The sequence below is a fragment of the Spermophilus citellus genome, assembly GCF_964194105.1.
Source record: "Spermophilus citellus genome assembly, chromosome: 9".
NCBI lineage: Eukaryota > Metazoa > Chordata > Mammalia > Rodentia > Sciuridae > Spermophilus > Spermophilus citellus.
This window is the reverse complement of record NC_138191.1, coordinates 77439181-77456757: the sequence shown is the minus strand read 5'-3', so window position 1 is coordinate 77456757 and position 17577 is coordinate 77439181. Positions and strand designations below refer to the sequence as shown.

General features: G+C 33.7%; 1 protein-coding gene across 1 annotated transcript in view; it reads left to right on the top strand.

The window, feature by feature from the left end:
* LOC308655620 (serine/threonine-protein kinase TNNI3K) overlaps positions 1-17577 on the top strand; it is a gene marked incomplete at its 5' end in the record, with an annotated part of 300765 nt that overhangs the window by 83473 nt on the left and 199715 nt on the right. Inside the window, one exon of the mRNA XM_081305672.1 lies at positions 14104-14202. Coding sequence (XP_081161798.1) covers positions 14104-14202 — 99 coding nt within the window. The remainder of the gene's footprint in view (positions 1-14103; positions 14203-17577) is intronic.

Genomic DNA, 17577 nt, shown 5'->3' with positions numbered 1-17577 from the left:
GAGAAGTGTCTGTTTAGGTCCTTGGCCCATTTGTTGATTGGGTTATTTGTTATCTTATTGTCTAAGTTTTTGAGTTCTTTATATACTCTGGATATTAGGACTCTATCTGAAGTGTGAGGAGTAAAGATTTGTTCCCATGATGTAGGCTCCCTATTTACCTCTCTTATTGTTTCTTTTGCTGAGAAAAAAACTTTTTAGTTTGAGCAAGTCCCATTTGTTGATTCTAGATATTAATTCTTGTGCTACGGGTGTCCTATTGAGGAATTTGGAGCCTGACCCCACAGTATGTAGGTCATAGCCAACTTTTTCTTCTATCAGATGCCTTGTCTCTGGTTTGATATCAAGCTCCTTGATCCATTTTGAGTTAACTTTTGTGCATGGTGAGAGAAAGGGATTCAGTTTCATTTTGTTGCATATGGATTTCCAGTTTTCCCAGCACCATTTGTTGAGGATGCTATCCTTCCTCCATTGCATGCTTTTAGCCCCTTTATCAAATATAAGAAAGTTGTAGTTTTGTGGGTTGGTTTCTGTGTCCTCTGTTCTGTACCATTGGTCCACCCGCCTGTTTTGGTAGCAATACCATGCTGTTTTTGTTACTATTGTTCTGTAGTATAGTTTGAAGTCTGGTATCGCTATATCACCTGATTCACACTTCCTGCTTAGCATTGTTTTTGCTATTCTGAGTCTTTTATTTTTCCATATGAATTTCATAATTGCTTTCTCTATTTCTACAAGAAATGCCATTGGGATTTTGATTGGCATTGCATTAAACCTATAGAGAACTTTTGGTAATATCGCCATTTTGATGATGTTAGTTCTGCCTATCCATGAACAGGGTATATTTTTCCATCTTCTAAGATCTTCTTCAATTTCTCTCTTTAGGGTTCTGTAGTTTTCATTGTATAAGTCTTTTACCTCTTTTGTTAGGTTGATTCCCAAGTATTTTATTATTTTTGAGGATATTGTGAATGGAGTGGTTGTCCTCATTTCCATTTCAGAGGGTTTGTCACTGATATACAGGAATGCCTTTGATTTATGCGTGTTGATTTTATATCCTGCCACTTTGCTGAATTCATTTATTAGCTCTAATAGTTTCTTTGTAGACTCTTTTGGGTCTGCTAGGTATAGAATCATGTCATCTGTAAATAGTGATAATTTAAGTTCTTCTTTTCCTATTTTTATGCCTTTAATTTCTTTCGTCTAATTGCTCTGGCCAGTGTTTCGAGAACTATGTTGAACAGAAGTGGTGAGAGAGGGCATCCCTGTCTTGTTCCAGATTTTAGAGGGAATGCCTTCAATTTTTCTCCATTCAGAATGATGCTAGCCTGGGGCTTAGCGTAGATTGATTTTACAATGTTGAGGTATGTTCCTGTTATCCCTATTTTTTCGAGAGTTTTGAACAAAAAGGGATGCTGTACTTTGTCGAATGCTTTTTCCGCATCTATCAAGATGATCATATGGTTCTTATTTTTAAGTCTATTGATGTGGTGGATAACATTTATTGATTTCCGTATATTGAACCAGCCTTGCATCCCAGGGATGAATCCTACTTGATCGTGGTGTACAATTTTTTTGATATGATTTTGTATCCGATTCGCCGGAATTTTATTGAGGATTTTTGCGTCTAGGTTCATTAGAGATATAGGTCTGTAGTTTTCTTTCTTTGAAGTGTCTTTGTCTGGTTTAGGAATCAGGGTGATGTCTATTTCAGGAAATAGAAAAAGAGGGAGAACTTCCAAAATGATTGATTTCTAATGTAATAAATCATGCAGGAAATAGTCTGCATAATTTCACATTTTTAAAATTTCTCCAATCTCATTTTATGAATGAATATATTCTATCTTTATTAATGTTCTACTTGTCATTATTATGTATAGTTCTCTAAATAACAATCAGGAAAAAGTTGTTGATAATGTTGTTAAGCCTTCTATATCATTACTCCTTCCAGCAAAGTGAAGGGGCTTAAAATCTCCAAGTATGATTGTGGGTTTGTCTTTCTAGTTTTATTAATTTTTACTTCATGTATTTTGAAATTTTGTTATCAGGTACATACACATTTAGAATTGTTATACTTTCTTGAAGAAGTTACCCTATTATGATTATGAAATGTTCCCCTTTATCTCTGAAAATACTTGAAATTTATTTTATATTATAACTCTACTTCAGATTTCTCATGCTTATTTTCCCCTTCTTTTGCTTTTACCTATTGGTTTGTATTGATATTTAAAGTGTGACATAGGTGTAAATCATATAGTTATTGTTTGCTTTTTATACATGTTGAACATTTATGCTTTTTAATTACAAAGTCTAGTTCATTTAAATTAATTATTGATATTGTTGGAAAAAGCAGAATACCTGACATGAATGAAAACCAGGTAAATGCTAGGTTTGATGATATAATATTTTGGAAACCAGTTTGAATAGTTCTAATATCAGGCTCAGAGAGAAGATTGTTGGAATCCTTTTCTTTCAATTGTTCCTTCTCTCATTTATCATATGGTGCACAGCAACAGATTAATTTTATTGTTTGTTAGCACTATTTATTTTGCAAATAACAATTATATATATATGTATATATACATACATATATGTGTGTGTATGTGCATGTGTGTATATATATATATATATATATATATATATATAGAGAGAGAGAGAGAGAGAGAGAGAGAGAGAGAACACCATAGGCAATCTCTTGGTATCCCATTATGGCTTTGAGGTGAAGTTCTCTAACAACAAATAATGCTAGGCATGTTTTCTTTTTTCTTTTTTTAATATTTTTATTTTTTAGTTTTATATGCCTATTTGCTATTTGATTATCCTCTTCAATGAAATACCCATTTATGTGTTTTGTTAATTTTTAATTGTAATATTTGCTGATTGTTCAGTTTTCCAGTCATTGTATATTTTGTAAATATGTGTATTGCAGATATTTTTTCAAGTCCATGAATTGTTCCTTTATAAATTATTTGTTGACTAAAATTTTTTTAAACGACTTTGAAGTATACTTTAAGAAATGATAGAATTTGTCAAGCATATGCTTTATTTTGGGTACTAACTAGCAATCTATAAATTTGATTAATTTTTCATATCTGATTAGAACTTCTACTTCAAGTTCCATGCTTATACCCCTTCTATAGCTTTCTCTGTCTTTCCAAGGCAAAATTTAGAAATTGTTTTTTTCTTTGTTATTTTTTCTTTAAAATTTTTATTTGTTTCAATTAGTTATACATGACAGTAGAATGCATTTATGCACTTTGATATATCATACATAGATGGGATATATTTTATCTCATTTTTTGTGAATGTACATGTTGCAGAGTCAATGTGGTCATGCAGTCACATATACACATACAGTAATAATGTCTGTTTCATTCTACTATCTTTCCTATCCCCTCATCCCCTCCATATCTTAAAAGTATAAACAAAACAAATAAACAACTTTTTTCCTCCAAATTTTATATATGAAGACCAAATAATTTTTAAAGAATAGAGTTGGAAATGACATTTTCCAGATACAAAACCTGTATGTGTTAATCTATAGAGCATACACAAATAGTTTATGTCCAGGATTCAGATAAAAAAAAAAAAACAGAAGTTGTCCAGGATTCGAATAAATGAAAAATGATGAAAACATGGACCAATGGATAGAAATGAAGAATCAAAAGAATGATAAGTGCCCAGGAGAACACAAGACACTATGTTTGAACTGGGTGGCAAAAATGATCAAATCCATGAATAATTTGTCATGATTGTTTTGTTTCATTTCTTCTGCTAATCTATATATTGTTATTGGTCATGTAATTTATCTTTGACCTTCAGAACCTAGCAGTACTTAGAATACTAAGGTGTTCAAAAAATGTGAGTTGATTTGAATTGTTCTTCTTTTAATATTCAAAAACATGAATCAAGCAATTAGTTCAATGCAACAGTCAGTTCTGACCTGGATGTTTTCAATAATAAATCAAGCAGCATGATAGTGTATTAGTTATCCACTGCTACATTAAAAATTGCACTAAAACTTTGTGGCTTATAAACCAAACATTTTTTATCTTGAAGTTTTGTTTGTTTGTTTTAGTTCAAGTATATCAGTGTCGCTTAGCTGGGTCCTCTGATTTCAGGTCTTTGACAAGGCTGCGAAGTGTCAGGGGATCTGTAGCCATCTCAGTGACTGATAGGAAGATAATTCACTTTCATGCTCACTCATGTAGATGTTGGCAGGCTTTAGGTCCTCTCTGGCTCTTATCCAAAGACATCAATTGTGCCATGTGCTCCTATCCATAGGATAATTCACCGGAAAGCATCTGGCTTCCCTTAGAGAGAGTGAGGGAGACATAAAGAAAATGCAAGGGGGATGAAGTCACAATCTTTTTTAACCTAATATTGCAAGTGGCATTCCATAACTTTTGCCACATTTGAGTCATTAAAAATGAGTCATTATGCCAAACCAATGTTCAAAGGAACTGTTTGTCCTCACAATAGCCCATGTCACTAATATTTTACCAAAGACACTAGCAAATATATACACAGACAAATTCATAGAGAGATTATGTGTTATAGCTAGATGACGGGGGAGCTCCTACCCCAGGAGACTTAGCATAATACTGTATTTGTATTTTTTGCCCCATCTTTTCTTAGGGACAAGGAGGAGGAAGAAAGTAGATATGTGGTAATTCTATTCTTCGTCAATTAACAACTGTCTTCTGTAGAATGATAATTTCTTGTAGGCATTGTCTCAATGTCTAGGGTTCCAGTGGTACTTCTGAGGTCCAGTAGGGAGCAAGAAAGGTATATTAGGCCCATGCCTTATACAACTAGGTACCACCCAAACCAGTTCTATCATAGTACTTATTCTGAGTTCTAACTTAATTGAATAAAAATTCTCAAATCTGTTAGAAATGTTTGAAAAACTGGGATCCTAGAACAATGATTTTGACTACAGCAGTAAAACATAGCACAGTGATTAGGCATGTGGGCCCTAGAGCAAGCCTGCCAAGGTTTGTTTGTATCCAGATTTGCTAGCCAGGCGAAGGGATTTAGAAGTCTGGGATTGAGTCCCATCCACACTTATATGTTGGCTTTTCTGTTTCTGAAGCCAAAAGTACTTGGATGGATTGATACTGTGCTTCTTTTTACTCTCATTCCTAGCATCATATAGATGACAGACCTGCATATACCTGAGCATTATTTAATATATCCAATGGAATGGTTAAATACATTTACCACTATTATGCCTACTCTTTTCTATCTTGATAATAGGTCTCTCACTAAACGATATAAGATCATAATTTTAATAAACTCCTTCTCTATAAAGAAAATAATCTGGAACTGATTTCTATACCTGTCGACACAGTGTATTATAATCAGTTTAAATATTTTTACAACTGGTGGATATACTAATTTGATTATGTCACTTCTTCTAAAACTTTTGCAGACAAAATTTTTTAATTTTATTTTTAAATAAAGAGACTGTAGGCTACAATTGATTACCCACATCTATTATCCTAAAGTGAATTAAGGTAGTATCTTGCAGTACATCAAGTAGTAAGTTTTCTGACTTTAATTAATAAGGAAGCTCAAAAAAGAGAGTAGTAAATATTCCATACATGTATTTGTGAAAGTAGTAACCCCTGAACCTGAGATTTCATTGTTCATTGTGTCTTTTTTGTTTTTAAACTCCAGCTGTTGGAAATTCATTAATCATTGATTTGATTTTTAAGAGGATTCTTATTACTAAGCTCATCTCAGATGCAAAGTCTTTGTTCCTTCTGCTGTTCTATTAGTTGACTCCACCTCACCTCTAGAGTATAATTTTGAATTTGATTTTTTGAGTGGAGGCAAATCGCTTTTGTTTTCAAATGCTTTGGCAGAAGAGCTTCTTTTGCGAAAATAGAGGAACAGGTGACTTGGGTTGGGCAAGAAAAGTCTTGAGAAAACTAGCGGTTGGGTTTTATGTGAATTCCTCTGCTATTGTGATATTCAGGCTGTGTGTAGTGTGGAGGGAATGTCAGTGGGAGGGAGAATAACTTGTACTCCAATTTTTGTGTCTTAACAATTGCAATATAGTGAAAAATATGGGGACTGTAGCAATCTATCTAAATAAGTCTCATAAGAAAAAAATTGTGGCTTTTGAAATGCATAGAACATTATGTGTTCATAACAGTAAACACTAAAAGCCTGTATTCTCAGCCAGGGATTTTAAAATAACACCTTCATATAAGGAAATGATGGCAAGGGGAGTATATACCTAAGGAAGCAAATAGTACAGCAAGATGATGTTTAACTGGAAGGCTCATAAAATTTTGCCCCTCTTAAAAATATCTCTCCTGTGGACTATCATGATAGGCATTCCTTGTTTTCTTCTTCCTCCTTAGATAATTCTTCTCTCTCCTTGTTTGGCTCCCTTTCTTCCCCCTTTTAAACTATAATTATTCTATAATATGTTCTTTACTTTAATGTAATCTTGTTATTTCCTGGTTTCAGTTATTGTCTCTGACACCTTGTCCTGGTTCTACTTCTCACTCTCTCACTCTTTATCAATCAGCTTTTTTAAAAGTATTTTTTAAGTTATAGTTGGACATAATATCATTATTTTATTTATTTATTTTTATGTAGTGCTGAGGATTGAACACAGCACCTCGAACAGGCTAGACAAGTGCTCCACTGAGCCACAACCCAGCCCCTATCCATCAGCTTTTATCCTTATATCATCATCACTTCCAGAGATGTGATGCTAAATTTAATAAGTGGAGAGTTTTGGATACATTCATTCACACACACACACACACACACACACACACACACAATTGGTCTGTAAACTTTATTTATGCACTTAGGAATATGAAGCTTCTCTTTAGCTTCTTTGATAATAGAATTTATCTAATCATTTTCGGAGTAATTTTAAAGACAAAATTAATTTTAACATGAGATAATTAAAAAGAGATCCTATAAGAAAGCCTCATTTCTGTGACAACCTGAAGAAAGTATTTTTCAATAAGTTTTTATACTTAAATGCTCAATTAGAGATATTTCAGATAAAAAAATTATAAAAATATTTAGCTGATGTCATAAGTGAAAAACTCTGTACCTGCAAGACAGCAAGTTCTTACCAAATATTTGTAATGAATGTCAGGGATTGACATCACTTTCTATTTTTAAAGATGTACATATTTTTTATATTTAATGTTATATATAAGTATTGTACATAATGTGTAAATGTTATATATATATATATATATATATATATATATATATATATATATATATATATATTTAATGTAGAAAAGTCAAAAGAATGGCTTAGCAACTATGAAGCAAATAGAAAATTCTACCATCTAAATGTTTCTAAGTAATAAAATATGACTTCAATACAAATAGTTAAGCAATGATTGTAGCTTTAATTGACACAGAATTTTGTCCATTCATTTGAAAATTTCAGAATTTTATTCAAGTACTAATTGAGTGATTGTTTCCAATAGAAACAGCTTGTGGTGTTGGATAAGAGCACAGTGAAATGCCAGAAGGAATTGGAAAAAAATAGTTATTACAAGTGATTAATTGGACAGACAGAACTGTAGGTGATGTTTTCTTACTTTGTAAATTCAAGAAGTACAAAGTGTTATTGTTGTGCTAATCTCTCCTTATAGCCTTTCTCTTTTATGACCATCACTTGTCTCCTTATCTCTCCATATCTCTTATCCTCCCACATTCTCCCACAATGCTCCTACCATCTTAATACTTCTAAAATCTATTATCAGTCTATAGGTCACTACTACTAACTCAGCTCATTTTATTATTATCTCTACATGAGAGTGGCTGTAAACTCTCTCCCTATGCTAATAGGAGTCCAGAGATTTGGGCATGCATGTTTACAATGTCCCCTTCATCAGATACTCACTTACCTCAACAGGTAGCCTAATGCCTAGGTGTCTGAACCATGACTAAGTGTCCCTCTCACAGGAAAATTGTTCATATTGGCAGATCCCAATATGGCTCTTTTTTGAACTATGTCCAGTTAATTTTAACCAAGATAGCCATTTTCTGACTGAGAAAGAAATTAGATTAAATTCTTCAGTCAGATTAAACATAAAGGAGGCAACGTAACAAAACACATGAAATAATAGAAGTAGTTTATTGCTTACAGAACCAAGAGGGAAGAGAGCACTATATTTCATAGGACACATGGGAAGCTAGGAACTGTCTGGAACATACATGTTGACTGAGAGGGACATGGAAACCTGTGGGAAAAACCATTATTGGGGATGACAGTGTTACCCAAGCTAGCTTCTTAAGGGAAGTTCTTACTGATAGGTTTGAGAAAGTGGCACTAGTTGTGGAGTCTATGACTGAGAGGTGATTACTGCTACCTGTCTTCTGCTCAGTTCATGTGAAGTGTAGGCATCCAGGGGACAAGTCAAGTAGGGTATACCAAGCTGTTCTGTAGGGAGGGGGTCATCAGGAAGTAAATGTATATGGAAGGCATCTGAATCTACCTCATTGAGGAATAGTAGAAATTCAGAGAATTAGAAACTGTCGACCCTATTGTGGTAAGTCCAACTTTTATTCTAAATGGATCACAAAGCAACATAAAATTATAAAAATTCACCATAGATCAAAGAGCATCCATAGGGATGGGCGATTAGGAAGACTTGATGTTGTTTTCCAGGGAAATTTCACCAGAGTAGTGAGTTCCTAGGAAGATTGCAGTAGAAGAAAGTGAGAGAAACTGTGGACATAAGTGCAGACAACTCTTAAAAAGAAGATTGTGAAGTTTCAGAAAGAAGGCAATAATTCTAAGGGATATGGATTGAGAACTGATTATTGTTAGAACTGGAAATAACTGGAAAAATACCAAATAAAAACCAACTTCCATATTAATATCATTGGAATCATTATGAAGTGATGAGATACAGGCTTTAGAGAACAGTGTTTTGTTTTGTTTTTTAAGCTTTGCTAAGACATATTTTCCATTAAATGAAAATGAGTTTTGTTACAGTAGAGTCTTATTGTTCTACTCTCACTGTATCTCAATAATAAAGGTTAGTACAGGATTACAGAAGAGAAAATTGTGACTATGAATCTTAAGGAAAACAAGCATGGTACAAGCATGAATTTGAAGATTCCAAATAAGTAATAGGAAGTGAAATATCACTTAAGTAAAGAAAAATTTCATTTTGAAGTGTAGATGTTTTATGAAAGTCTACTAGGTACAAGACACTATATTTGATTTTGGCAATTTCAATTGAGATTGTCATTTTATTTTGTCCAGATTTTACCTCATTCCACCTTCTCTACCATGGGACATTTAGTTCTTCTGTATGTGGTCATTCTTTTCTCTTTCATTCCTGCACAATGACTTTTATAAGATAAAAGATAAAGGAGGGATATAAATAAGACAAAGTCAAATTGAGTCAAAGTCATACTGTAGGAAAAATATGCAGCAAGAACAATGAAGGTCTTTGCTTTTATAGTCATTATGTTCAGAACCTCTGGGATTTTGAATAATAAGATCTATTTTAGTTAGAAGGATTAAATTCCACTGTCTCCCAGGTAGAAACCTTTTATTTGGAATTAAAATTTCTTATACTTTGAAACAACTTAGAACACTAAAAAATAAATTTCATATAATAATGATAATTATGCTGTAAAGATAATATGTTTAGACATTCAAGGAAAGAGGAGATTCCTAGAATGAAATATTTTCAGAAAGTTTTCCTGAAGAACATGGGAACTGAGCTTGGCGTAGAGACTAGGTATAAAACTTGCAGAAAAAGAGGAGGCAAGACTCTGGGAAGAGGGAGTAGAATGTGCAAATGTGTTACAACCTGGAAATTGAAGGAAAATCACTCAGGTATTTTCTGGAGTCAAATGATAAATAAAATATTATCTGCAAAGGAAAATTTGTGCCATGATTGACATACTTTAAATAAAGGGCCCCCATTCATTTTCTATGCTCATAAAACAATGTGATGGGTGGCACTTTGTGGTACTTGTTCCTCTGTTGGTAAAAAGGTATTGTTACTAGCCCACACTTGAATACTGTTTTTTAAATAATTTTTATATACATATATACATACATAATATGTATATATAAATATGTGTGTTGGTTATACATATCTAAGCATAATATAGTTCATATCTTTGAATTGTTAATCATATTAAGGTATTCTTTCTTTTGGGCTGGGGATGTGGCTCAAATGGTAGCGCGCTCACCTGGCATGCGTGCGGCCCGGGTTCGATCCTCAGCACTACATACAAACAAAGATGTTGTGTCCGCCAAAAACTGAAAAATAAATGTTAAAATTCTCTCTCTCTCTCTCTTTTTTTTTTAAAAAAGGTATTCTTTCTGTGATAAAATGTGCTTCTAGTTTATGATTTTAATAGTACTTTTGTTGTTTATTGAGAAATAAATTAAGACCACATATTCTCTCAAAAGTTTTGAAACAACAAAATATAAACCCTACAAAAAGCTTAATTAAACAATGTATTTCAAACTCAACTCACAGTTCCTGGCATGGAGCAAGCACTTATGAATTGCTGAAGGTTAATTTGAAATTTGTTCAATAAATGTTTACCAAATTGAATTAAAGTTTATATCACATAATTTGTGTTTAAATTCCCTTATGCCTGGTGGTAAATATATATCTGCCAAATTTTCACTTTATTATAAATATAGTTTATTTCAAGATTATTTGATACTTATCATATACTTACTACACCAGTGAATAAATGAATTCTGTCTGTGACTTCATGGGCTTCATATAGTAAAAAGAGTGTGAACTTCTTTTACCAACATATTTTAGGTTCTGGAGTAAGGGTAGCATTGGTAATATGATTTAATAGATATTTCTTTAAATCTGTTTATATGAGTACATCGCCTTAGCCCATATAACAGGTATATTTTTACATCAAATACAATATATTTCCATGAAGAGTTTTGGGAAACAGCTGGGCATGGTGGTGCATACCTGTAATCCTAGCTGCTGGGGAGGCTGAGATGGGAGGATCATGAATTCAAATACAATCTCAGTAATGGCAAGGTGCTAAGCAACTCAGTGAGACCCTGTCTCTAAATAAAATACAAAATAGGGCTGCGGATGTGACTCAGTGGTCAAGTGCCCTTGAGTTCAATCCCCAGTACCAAAAAAAAAAAAAAAGAAAGAAAGAAAAAAGAAGTAAAGAAGTTCTGGGATAACTCTTAATGACTCCCCATAGTGACTCCAAACTCTCAGAAATTAATAAGCATATTCTACTCATATAAATAAAATCATATAATTCCAATGTACTTTGCTCTTAATGGTTAAATATTTCCTTGAATTTTAAAAACAATTTTTTTATAAAAAGCCTACAGTTCAATAATGATGCTGTGTGGTTTCATTAAAACTTACATTTTGACAGTTTCTCAGAAGGCCAACACTTCATAATTAATGGATGTTCAGCCCAAAAGTTGACCTTCTGAGTGACTGCATTAGTGCAAACTTAGGAGGGAAAAATTTTTACTTTTGACTATTTATTGAAGCTTCAGAGTTGTTATATTTTAGAATGAAAGTAAGTTATGGAACCATGCCTAAGAAATTGGCTTTATATGTTAACATTTGAGGGTCCTTTTTACAATGAAAATTCATGCTGTCTATTTTATGCTATATTTAAAATAAGAGAAATTGTAAAAAGCTTTATCTTCCTTGATCCTTAGTGTCCTCCTTTCAAGGTTTCTGAGATTGAACTCCTGGGCATAGGAAGCCTTAGATTCTAGACACTTGTTATAAATGGCTCTGGCAGTCATTTTCAAGCTGAATCTACAGAGCCTCTACAGACAGATGGCTTTCTCCTATCTGGGATTGAGTTGGTTCTTACATAAAGGTTCTTTTACTTAAAGGTTAGCATTAATGAGAGCATATTCACAGTCTTATGAAAATAAATTTTGAAGTCAAACAGATGTGGATTTGAATTCTAGTTCTCCCTTTTGTTAGCTCTTTGACCTCAAATATGTTAACTAGCCTCCCTGAAGCTGTTTCTTCACCTTTAAATTGGGAGAAGAACATCTATCTTTATGTGTTTTGATATGAAAGAGAATACACTCTAATACCATTGATGAATTAAGTTCAATGACAGACACATACTATTGCCTCCATAAATGTTTATTATTATGTTGTCATTACTTAGCAATATCTGGATATAAGCAAAAGCACTATTCTGAGAATGTATAGAAGCCTGTACACCTGTTTATCTGTTTAGACTCACCAACAATTTCAGATGTTCCATGAGAATTCCTTGTCCTTTTTATAAAATAACAGTATTAGTTCAAACATGCACAATAAATTTTATTTAATAGAAAATAAATAAGTGACTAAATAAAGGAGCTATTTAAAACTGCAGAGTACTCAAACAAAATGAGAGGCAAGAAACTGAAGAGTCACTTTTCTGGTGACACTGACTTTCCCTGTGACCTTGAGAAAATTCCTAATGCCTTTGATTTTCATTGTCTACCTCTTTAAAATACAAGGGCACAATATGTAATATATATGGCCACACTCTGAAGGGATATGATTCATACAAATAAGGAAATTTGACTTAGGATATTTGCTTAGAGGAACAGAAGAGGTGATAAGACATATGTTACTTGAGCTTAGGTACCCTCTCTGTTTTTTCTTCTAACAGACTCTTGAAAATGTTATCAAATGTATGTCATTTTACCAACTGAAGAAGAGTACATCAGGAAAGTCTTATAGAAAATGAACACATCTGATGGAAGCAATCCAATCTGTTGTCTAGAAAAGAAGACTAAGATATAGGTCTTTGAGAGAAGAAACCTAAAAACTGACAAATTTGTTTTGAAGGATACCCTAAAGTATGCCACATAGGCATATTGAATAATTTTTGTTTGAGAAATAGAATGAGATGAGTCTCTGATCTCCTCCTATTTGCCTAAGAGTAGGACATAAATTTGTAAAGTTATCTCTCCTCCCATCTCTAGCAGGATGAACAGAAGTAAATCTCACACCAGAGAAAACTGCAGACCCTTTAAACCCGGAGAAAGCTTAGGTCCCAGGTCCTAAGCTACATAACCAATATGACAAAAGCTGACCCTTATGTTCTACTAGTTTTCCTATATATTTACCTTCCTTCAATTTACTACCCCTACTAGCTCAGGATTATTTTCCTTTATTTTACTATTCTGCAAAATTTACTGCACTTTTGTTAAGATGCTATATAAACTACCACTTTGAGTTACTCATTACTGATTGCTCTTATCTGTGTTGATAATGTACTTGTTAATAAACTTCTATTTGTTTTTTCTTGTTAATCTGTGTTTTGTCAGTTTAATATATAGGGCCACAGTCAATGAACCTGATAGGTAAAGAAAAAATATTTTTTTCCTCCTCTATAATTGCTAATTCATGGCTTTCCATGAAGACAGTTGGCCAAGGGTTCCTGGTGGTATTTTTCACTGACTTATTCTTTCTTTCATTTATTCAACAAATGTTTCTTGATTACCATTTCTAAGGCAAAACGTTAGAGTAAGATAAAGATCTAACATATAGTTGTCTTTCAAGAATCTGCTCTTTAGTAGGGATAATAAGATATGTATATCCGTGAAAAATGTTCTAAATGACATGAATTAAAGTTATATGTGAATTACAAGGAAGAAAGCTTTCATTTCAACCAAACAGATGTCAATGAAAGGAAGGAAATCTTGGAGGAGATGGCATTTTGACATTTTAGCCAGGATTTAAACATCTGTAGATTGGGCAGAAGGGAATTTCTGCCTGACAAAATAATGTGAGCAGCACCTCAAGGAGTAGGAAATAAGTGACAGTTGACTATACATTTGACTACAAAATTGTGTTTATGAAAGAGTGTAATGGGTGATATACTAAGAAAGAAAACCATCAGATTGAGTGGAACTTATGTGTTATATGAAGAGGCTTAGTCTTTATTTTCTTGGTAGAAGCAAGGCATTGAAAGTTTGGTGGAAGGGAGATGGAAGAAAAGGTTGTATTTCAGGATGAGAAGCCTAATTAACAGTTATGCACATGGTTTGTGAACTAAATTTTGAGTAATAGATCCCCCAAAGAGGTCCCTAATCGAGATCTCTTTCTTGTCCAGGCTGCTGATGTGTTATTGCAACATGGTGCTAATGTCAATGTTCAAGATGCAGTTTTTTTCACTCCATTGCACATTGCAGCATACTACGGGCATGAACAGGTAAGTCTGGCTGCAAAACTTTCAAAGACGGGTTCTGTTCCAATGTACCAAATTTTGTTCAAATGTCCTATCACTGAAGACAGGCTATTTAAGATACTTGCTGAATGTTTTTTTTTTTTGCCATATTCTCATGAGCCCCATTCTTGAAGAGCCTATAGATCCATATGAACATTACAGCTGCCATATTATTCATTTTTACTGACAGTCTTAGTCACAGAGGAGGTGGTAGGGTGCTTTGGTAAGAGTGCAGCCACAGGAATCATTCAGCCTGAATCAAAAAGTGCCTACCTTGCCTTATGACCCATTCATTGGTTATGTAACCCCTCTGATCTTCACTTCTGCATCTATGAAATGGGAAAAAAGATATTAATAGTAACTACTTTAGAGGGATGGTGTTATAATGAGATCTATATTTCTTCTCAAATGCTCAATATATATCACTGTGATGATACTAATGACAATAGCAACATAACAAATCATAAAAGCTCTTCCTGCATGCAGTTCTCTGAACAAAGATGCCTTACAAAAACTTTATTTCCCCTTTACTACTGTCACAGGAGGTTGTAAGTTGAAAAAAAATATCTCCTGAAATATGCTCGCATCCTAATTTCTATGAATTTTACCTTAAAGGGAGTTTTGCGGACGTTACCTAGTTAAGGATTTTGAGATAGGGAGATTATTTTGGATTATTCACTAGGCCTAATGATTTTCAAGGGTTCATGTAAGAGAGGAAAGAGAATCAAAGTTAAGTAGTAGGAGAGATGTGACAATAGAATAAGAGGGTGAAGTGATGCACGAAAAGGGCTGCAATCTAAGAAATTCAGGCAGCTTCTAGAAGCTAAGAAAACAAGGAAGAGGAAGCCTCCAGGGGCAAAGACGAATCATCATCATCATCATCATCAACATCATTTTCTAATTTAATCACAATCTGAAATCAGTTGTTATTTTCCATGTTCTTACTAATGATATAAATGAGGTTCAGTCAGGTCAGATTGCATGCCAGAGTCATACAGATAATAAATAGAAAAGGTGAAATATGTACTCAGATCCATCTGATCCCAAAGTCCAGGTTTGTTTTGTTTTGCTAGAGCACACCTTGTTATTCCTCTCCAATCAGTGACCAATGTCATAAAATCTAGGCAATTTGCCTAAATTGGAAAGTCAGAATTCAAGACAATGTGCTCTAATCTAAAATCCATCATGAAAGACAGAATTTGTATATACTGCTTTCAAGCATTACTCTTTAGCTGTTTTCTCAAGAAACTGAAAAGAATCAAATAAAACAAATATAAACATAAGTGAATAACCAAACATAACTGTTCACCACTTTCACTCCCCCTTGTTTTCTCTCCCCTGACTCACTTACTTATGGAGAATCACACCCTTTTAACTTCCTGAAGGACATGCCACAGTACTGCCTAAAGACCCAAAGTTGAAAGCTAAATTTTCTTATGTCCCTGGCTGTCCTACTTATTATACCTTTATTTCTCTGCTTGCTGACATATACTTGGACCCTTTTGGTCATATAAAACTGACCTGTAGCTGGGGGGGACGGGTAATGCTCATTTCATTGATGTGCTGTTCAGAGTACACTGGAGTGAACTAGAGAGCCAGGCACTGAAAATGGGTTTGAAAATGTAGGATCCAGAAACCCAGGTGATGGAAATATTCCATATTTTTCTGGCTTCAGGCACAGACAGAATATTTACAATGCATGCTGCTTGTAGAGTCATCTTCTTTGGTGATTAACCTCATAAACCAGCAGAAAGATAAAGAGCCTCAATGCATATTGGGTAGACAGCTAAATTTGTTTACTTTCCCTGAAAATATAGTCACAGTCTTATAAAATTATGCTAAAATGTGGATGGCCCTTTTATGATAAGGGACTCACTTTCTCTATGTATGAAGGCAACACATAAGTAATTTATGGAGGCTGTTGTCATTTGCTAAAATATGCTGACAAGGAGAATGGTACATTCAATATATAAATGTGCCTAATGTGCCATGTTCCCTGCCATTTGTTTATTTGCTTATTTTTAAGTGGACGAATAGATGTTTTGTACCAAGAACAATATTTCCTAGGTATATAATAATAGTGCTTAATAGACAATCGATTTCAGAGATAGTTTAAATCTGTCCATTATAAAGTCACATAATCAGAATTTACAGAGTCTGCATAAATGGAAATATTTGCTTACCAATACAAAGTTCTTGAAGACTAAACTTCTGCTGTTCTAATGTCTCCTGAATTAAGTCTCTGTTTGCCTATTACCTAACAAAAGGATAAGATTCACATATTACCTTGATAGTACCACTTTTCCTAATAGTTATTAGAGTGCTAGGTATTTTTCTGAGTGCTTTACATTTAAAAACTTATTTAATTTTCACAGAAACTTTATGAGGGAGAACTGTTTTCATTCCCCACTCTAGCAATGAAGAAACTGAAGTATTAAAAGCTTAAATAATTTGTTCATGGTGACATAGGTAATAAATAGAAGCCTAATTCCAGAATTCTTGCTCTTACCTACTACACTCAGTAGAAAATAATTTCCCCATATCCCATCCAGCTAATATTTTGCCTAGAATTTCTACCAAATGTCTCATATTTTTGAGAAATTTCTACCAAAGACATATATTGACTGCTGAATAGGAAAAGCCAAAAATAGTTCTAGAGCTCGAATTCACTTTTGTTTTGATACTTTTGTGGTCAGGATAATTGAGGGGCATTTCCCTATTATTTTTAATGACACACACATACATCCCAACTTATATTTTAGGATCACTAAAGTGACTTTTGAAATTCTCCGGGAGGCAATGTCAGGTTTAAGGAAATTATTTGGTGAATTCCTAAGCATATATGTAAGTGATTCAAAGGATCCTCATAAATTATCTAAAACAACCCCAGGAAGATGAAGTTATCATGTCATCTTTCTCTGTCCCTTTGGATATGGAGTAACAGCCAGTTGGGGAAGATGCCCAGATTACTGTTGCTGTTTCTCCTTTACTTGTACACATCCAGATCCAGGACTCCATCAGCACGATGGCCAGCAGTGGCCTATGCCTGGAGCCATCATGAAAATCAAGACTCAAGTGAAGTTCTGGCTAAAGAAGAATTTGAAAAACCTTGTTCAGGAAGATGATGGGTGATTTTAGAAAGCACTACTATGTACTATGAAGATCTACATTATGGAACTGTCAAAACTCCATGCTAAAGAAAGAAAATGGCAAAAGTAGGCTTTTTAAAGCCAAAATTTAACTTTTTCAAAGTTTCCTTATATCTTATCTGGTCCTCACAATAACTTTGAAACAGGGATGATAAACAGTATTGTCTCAATTCACTGAAAATTTTTAAAATAACAGAGGACATATATTATC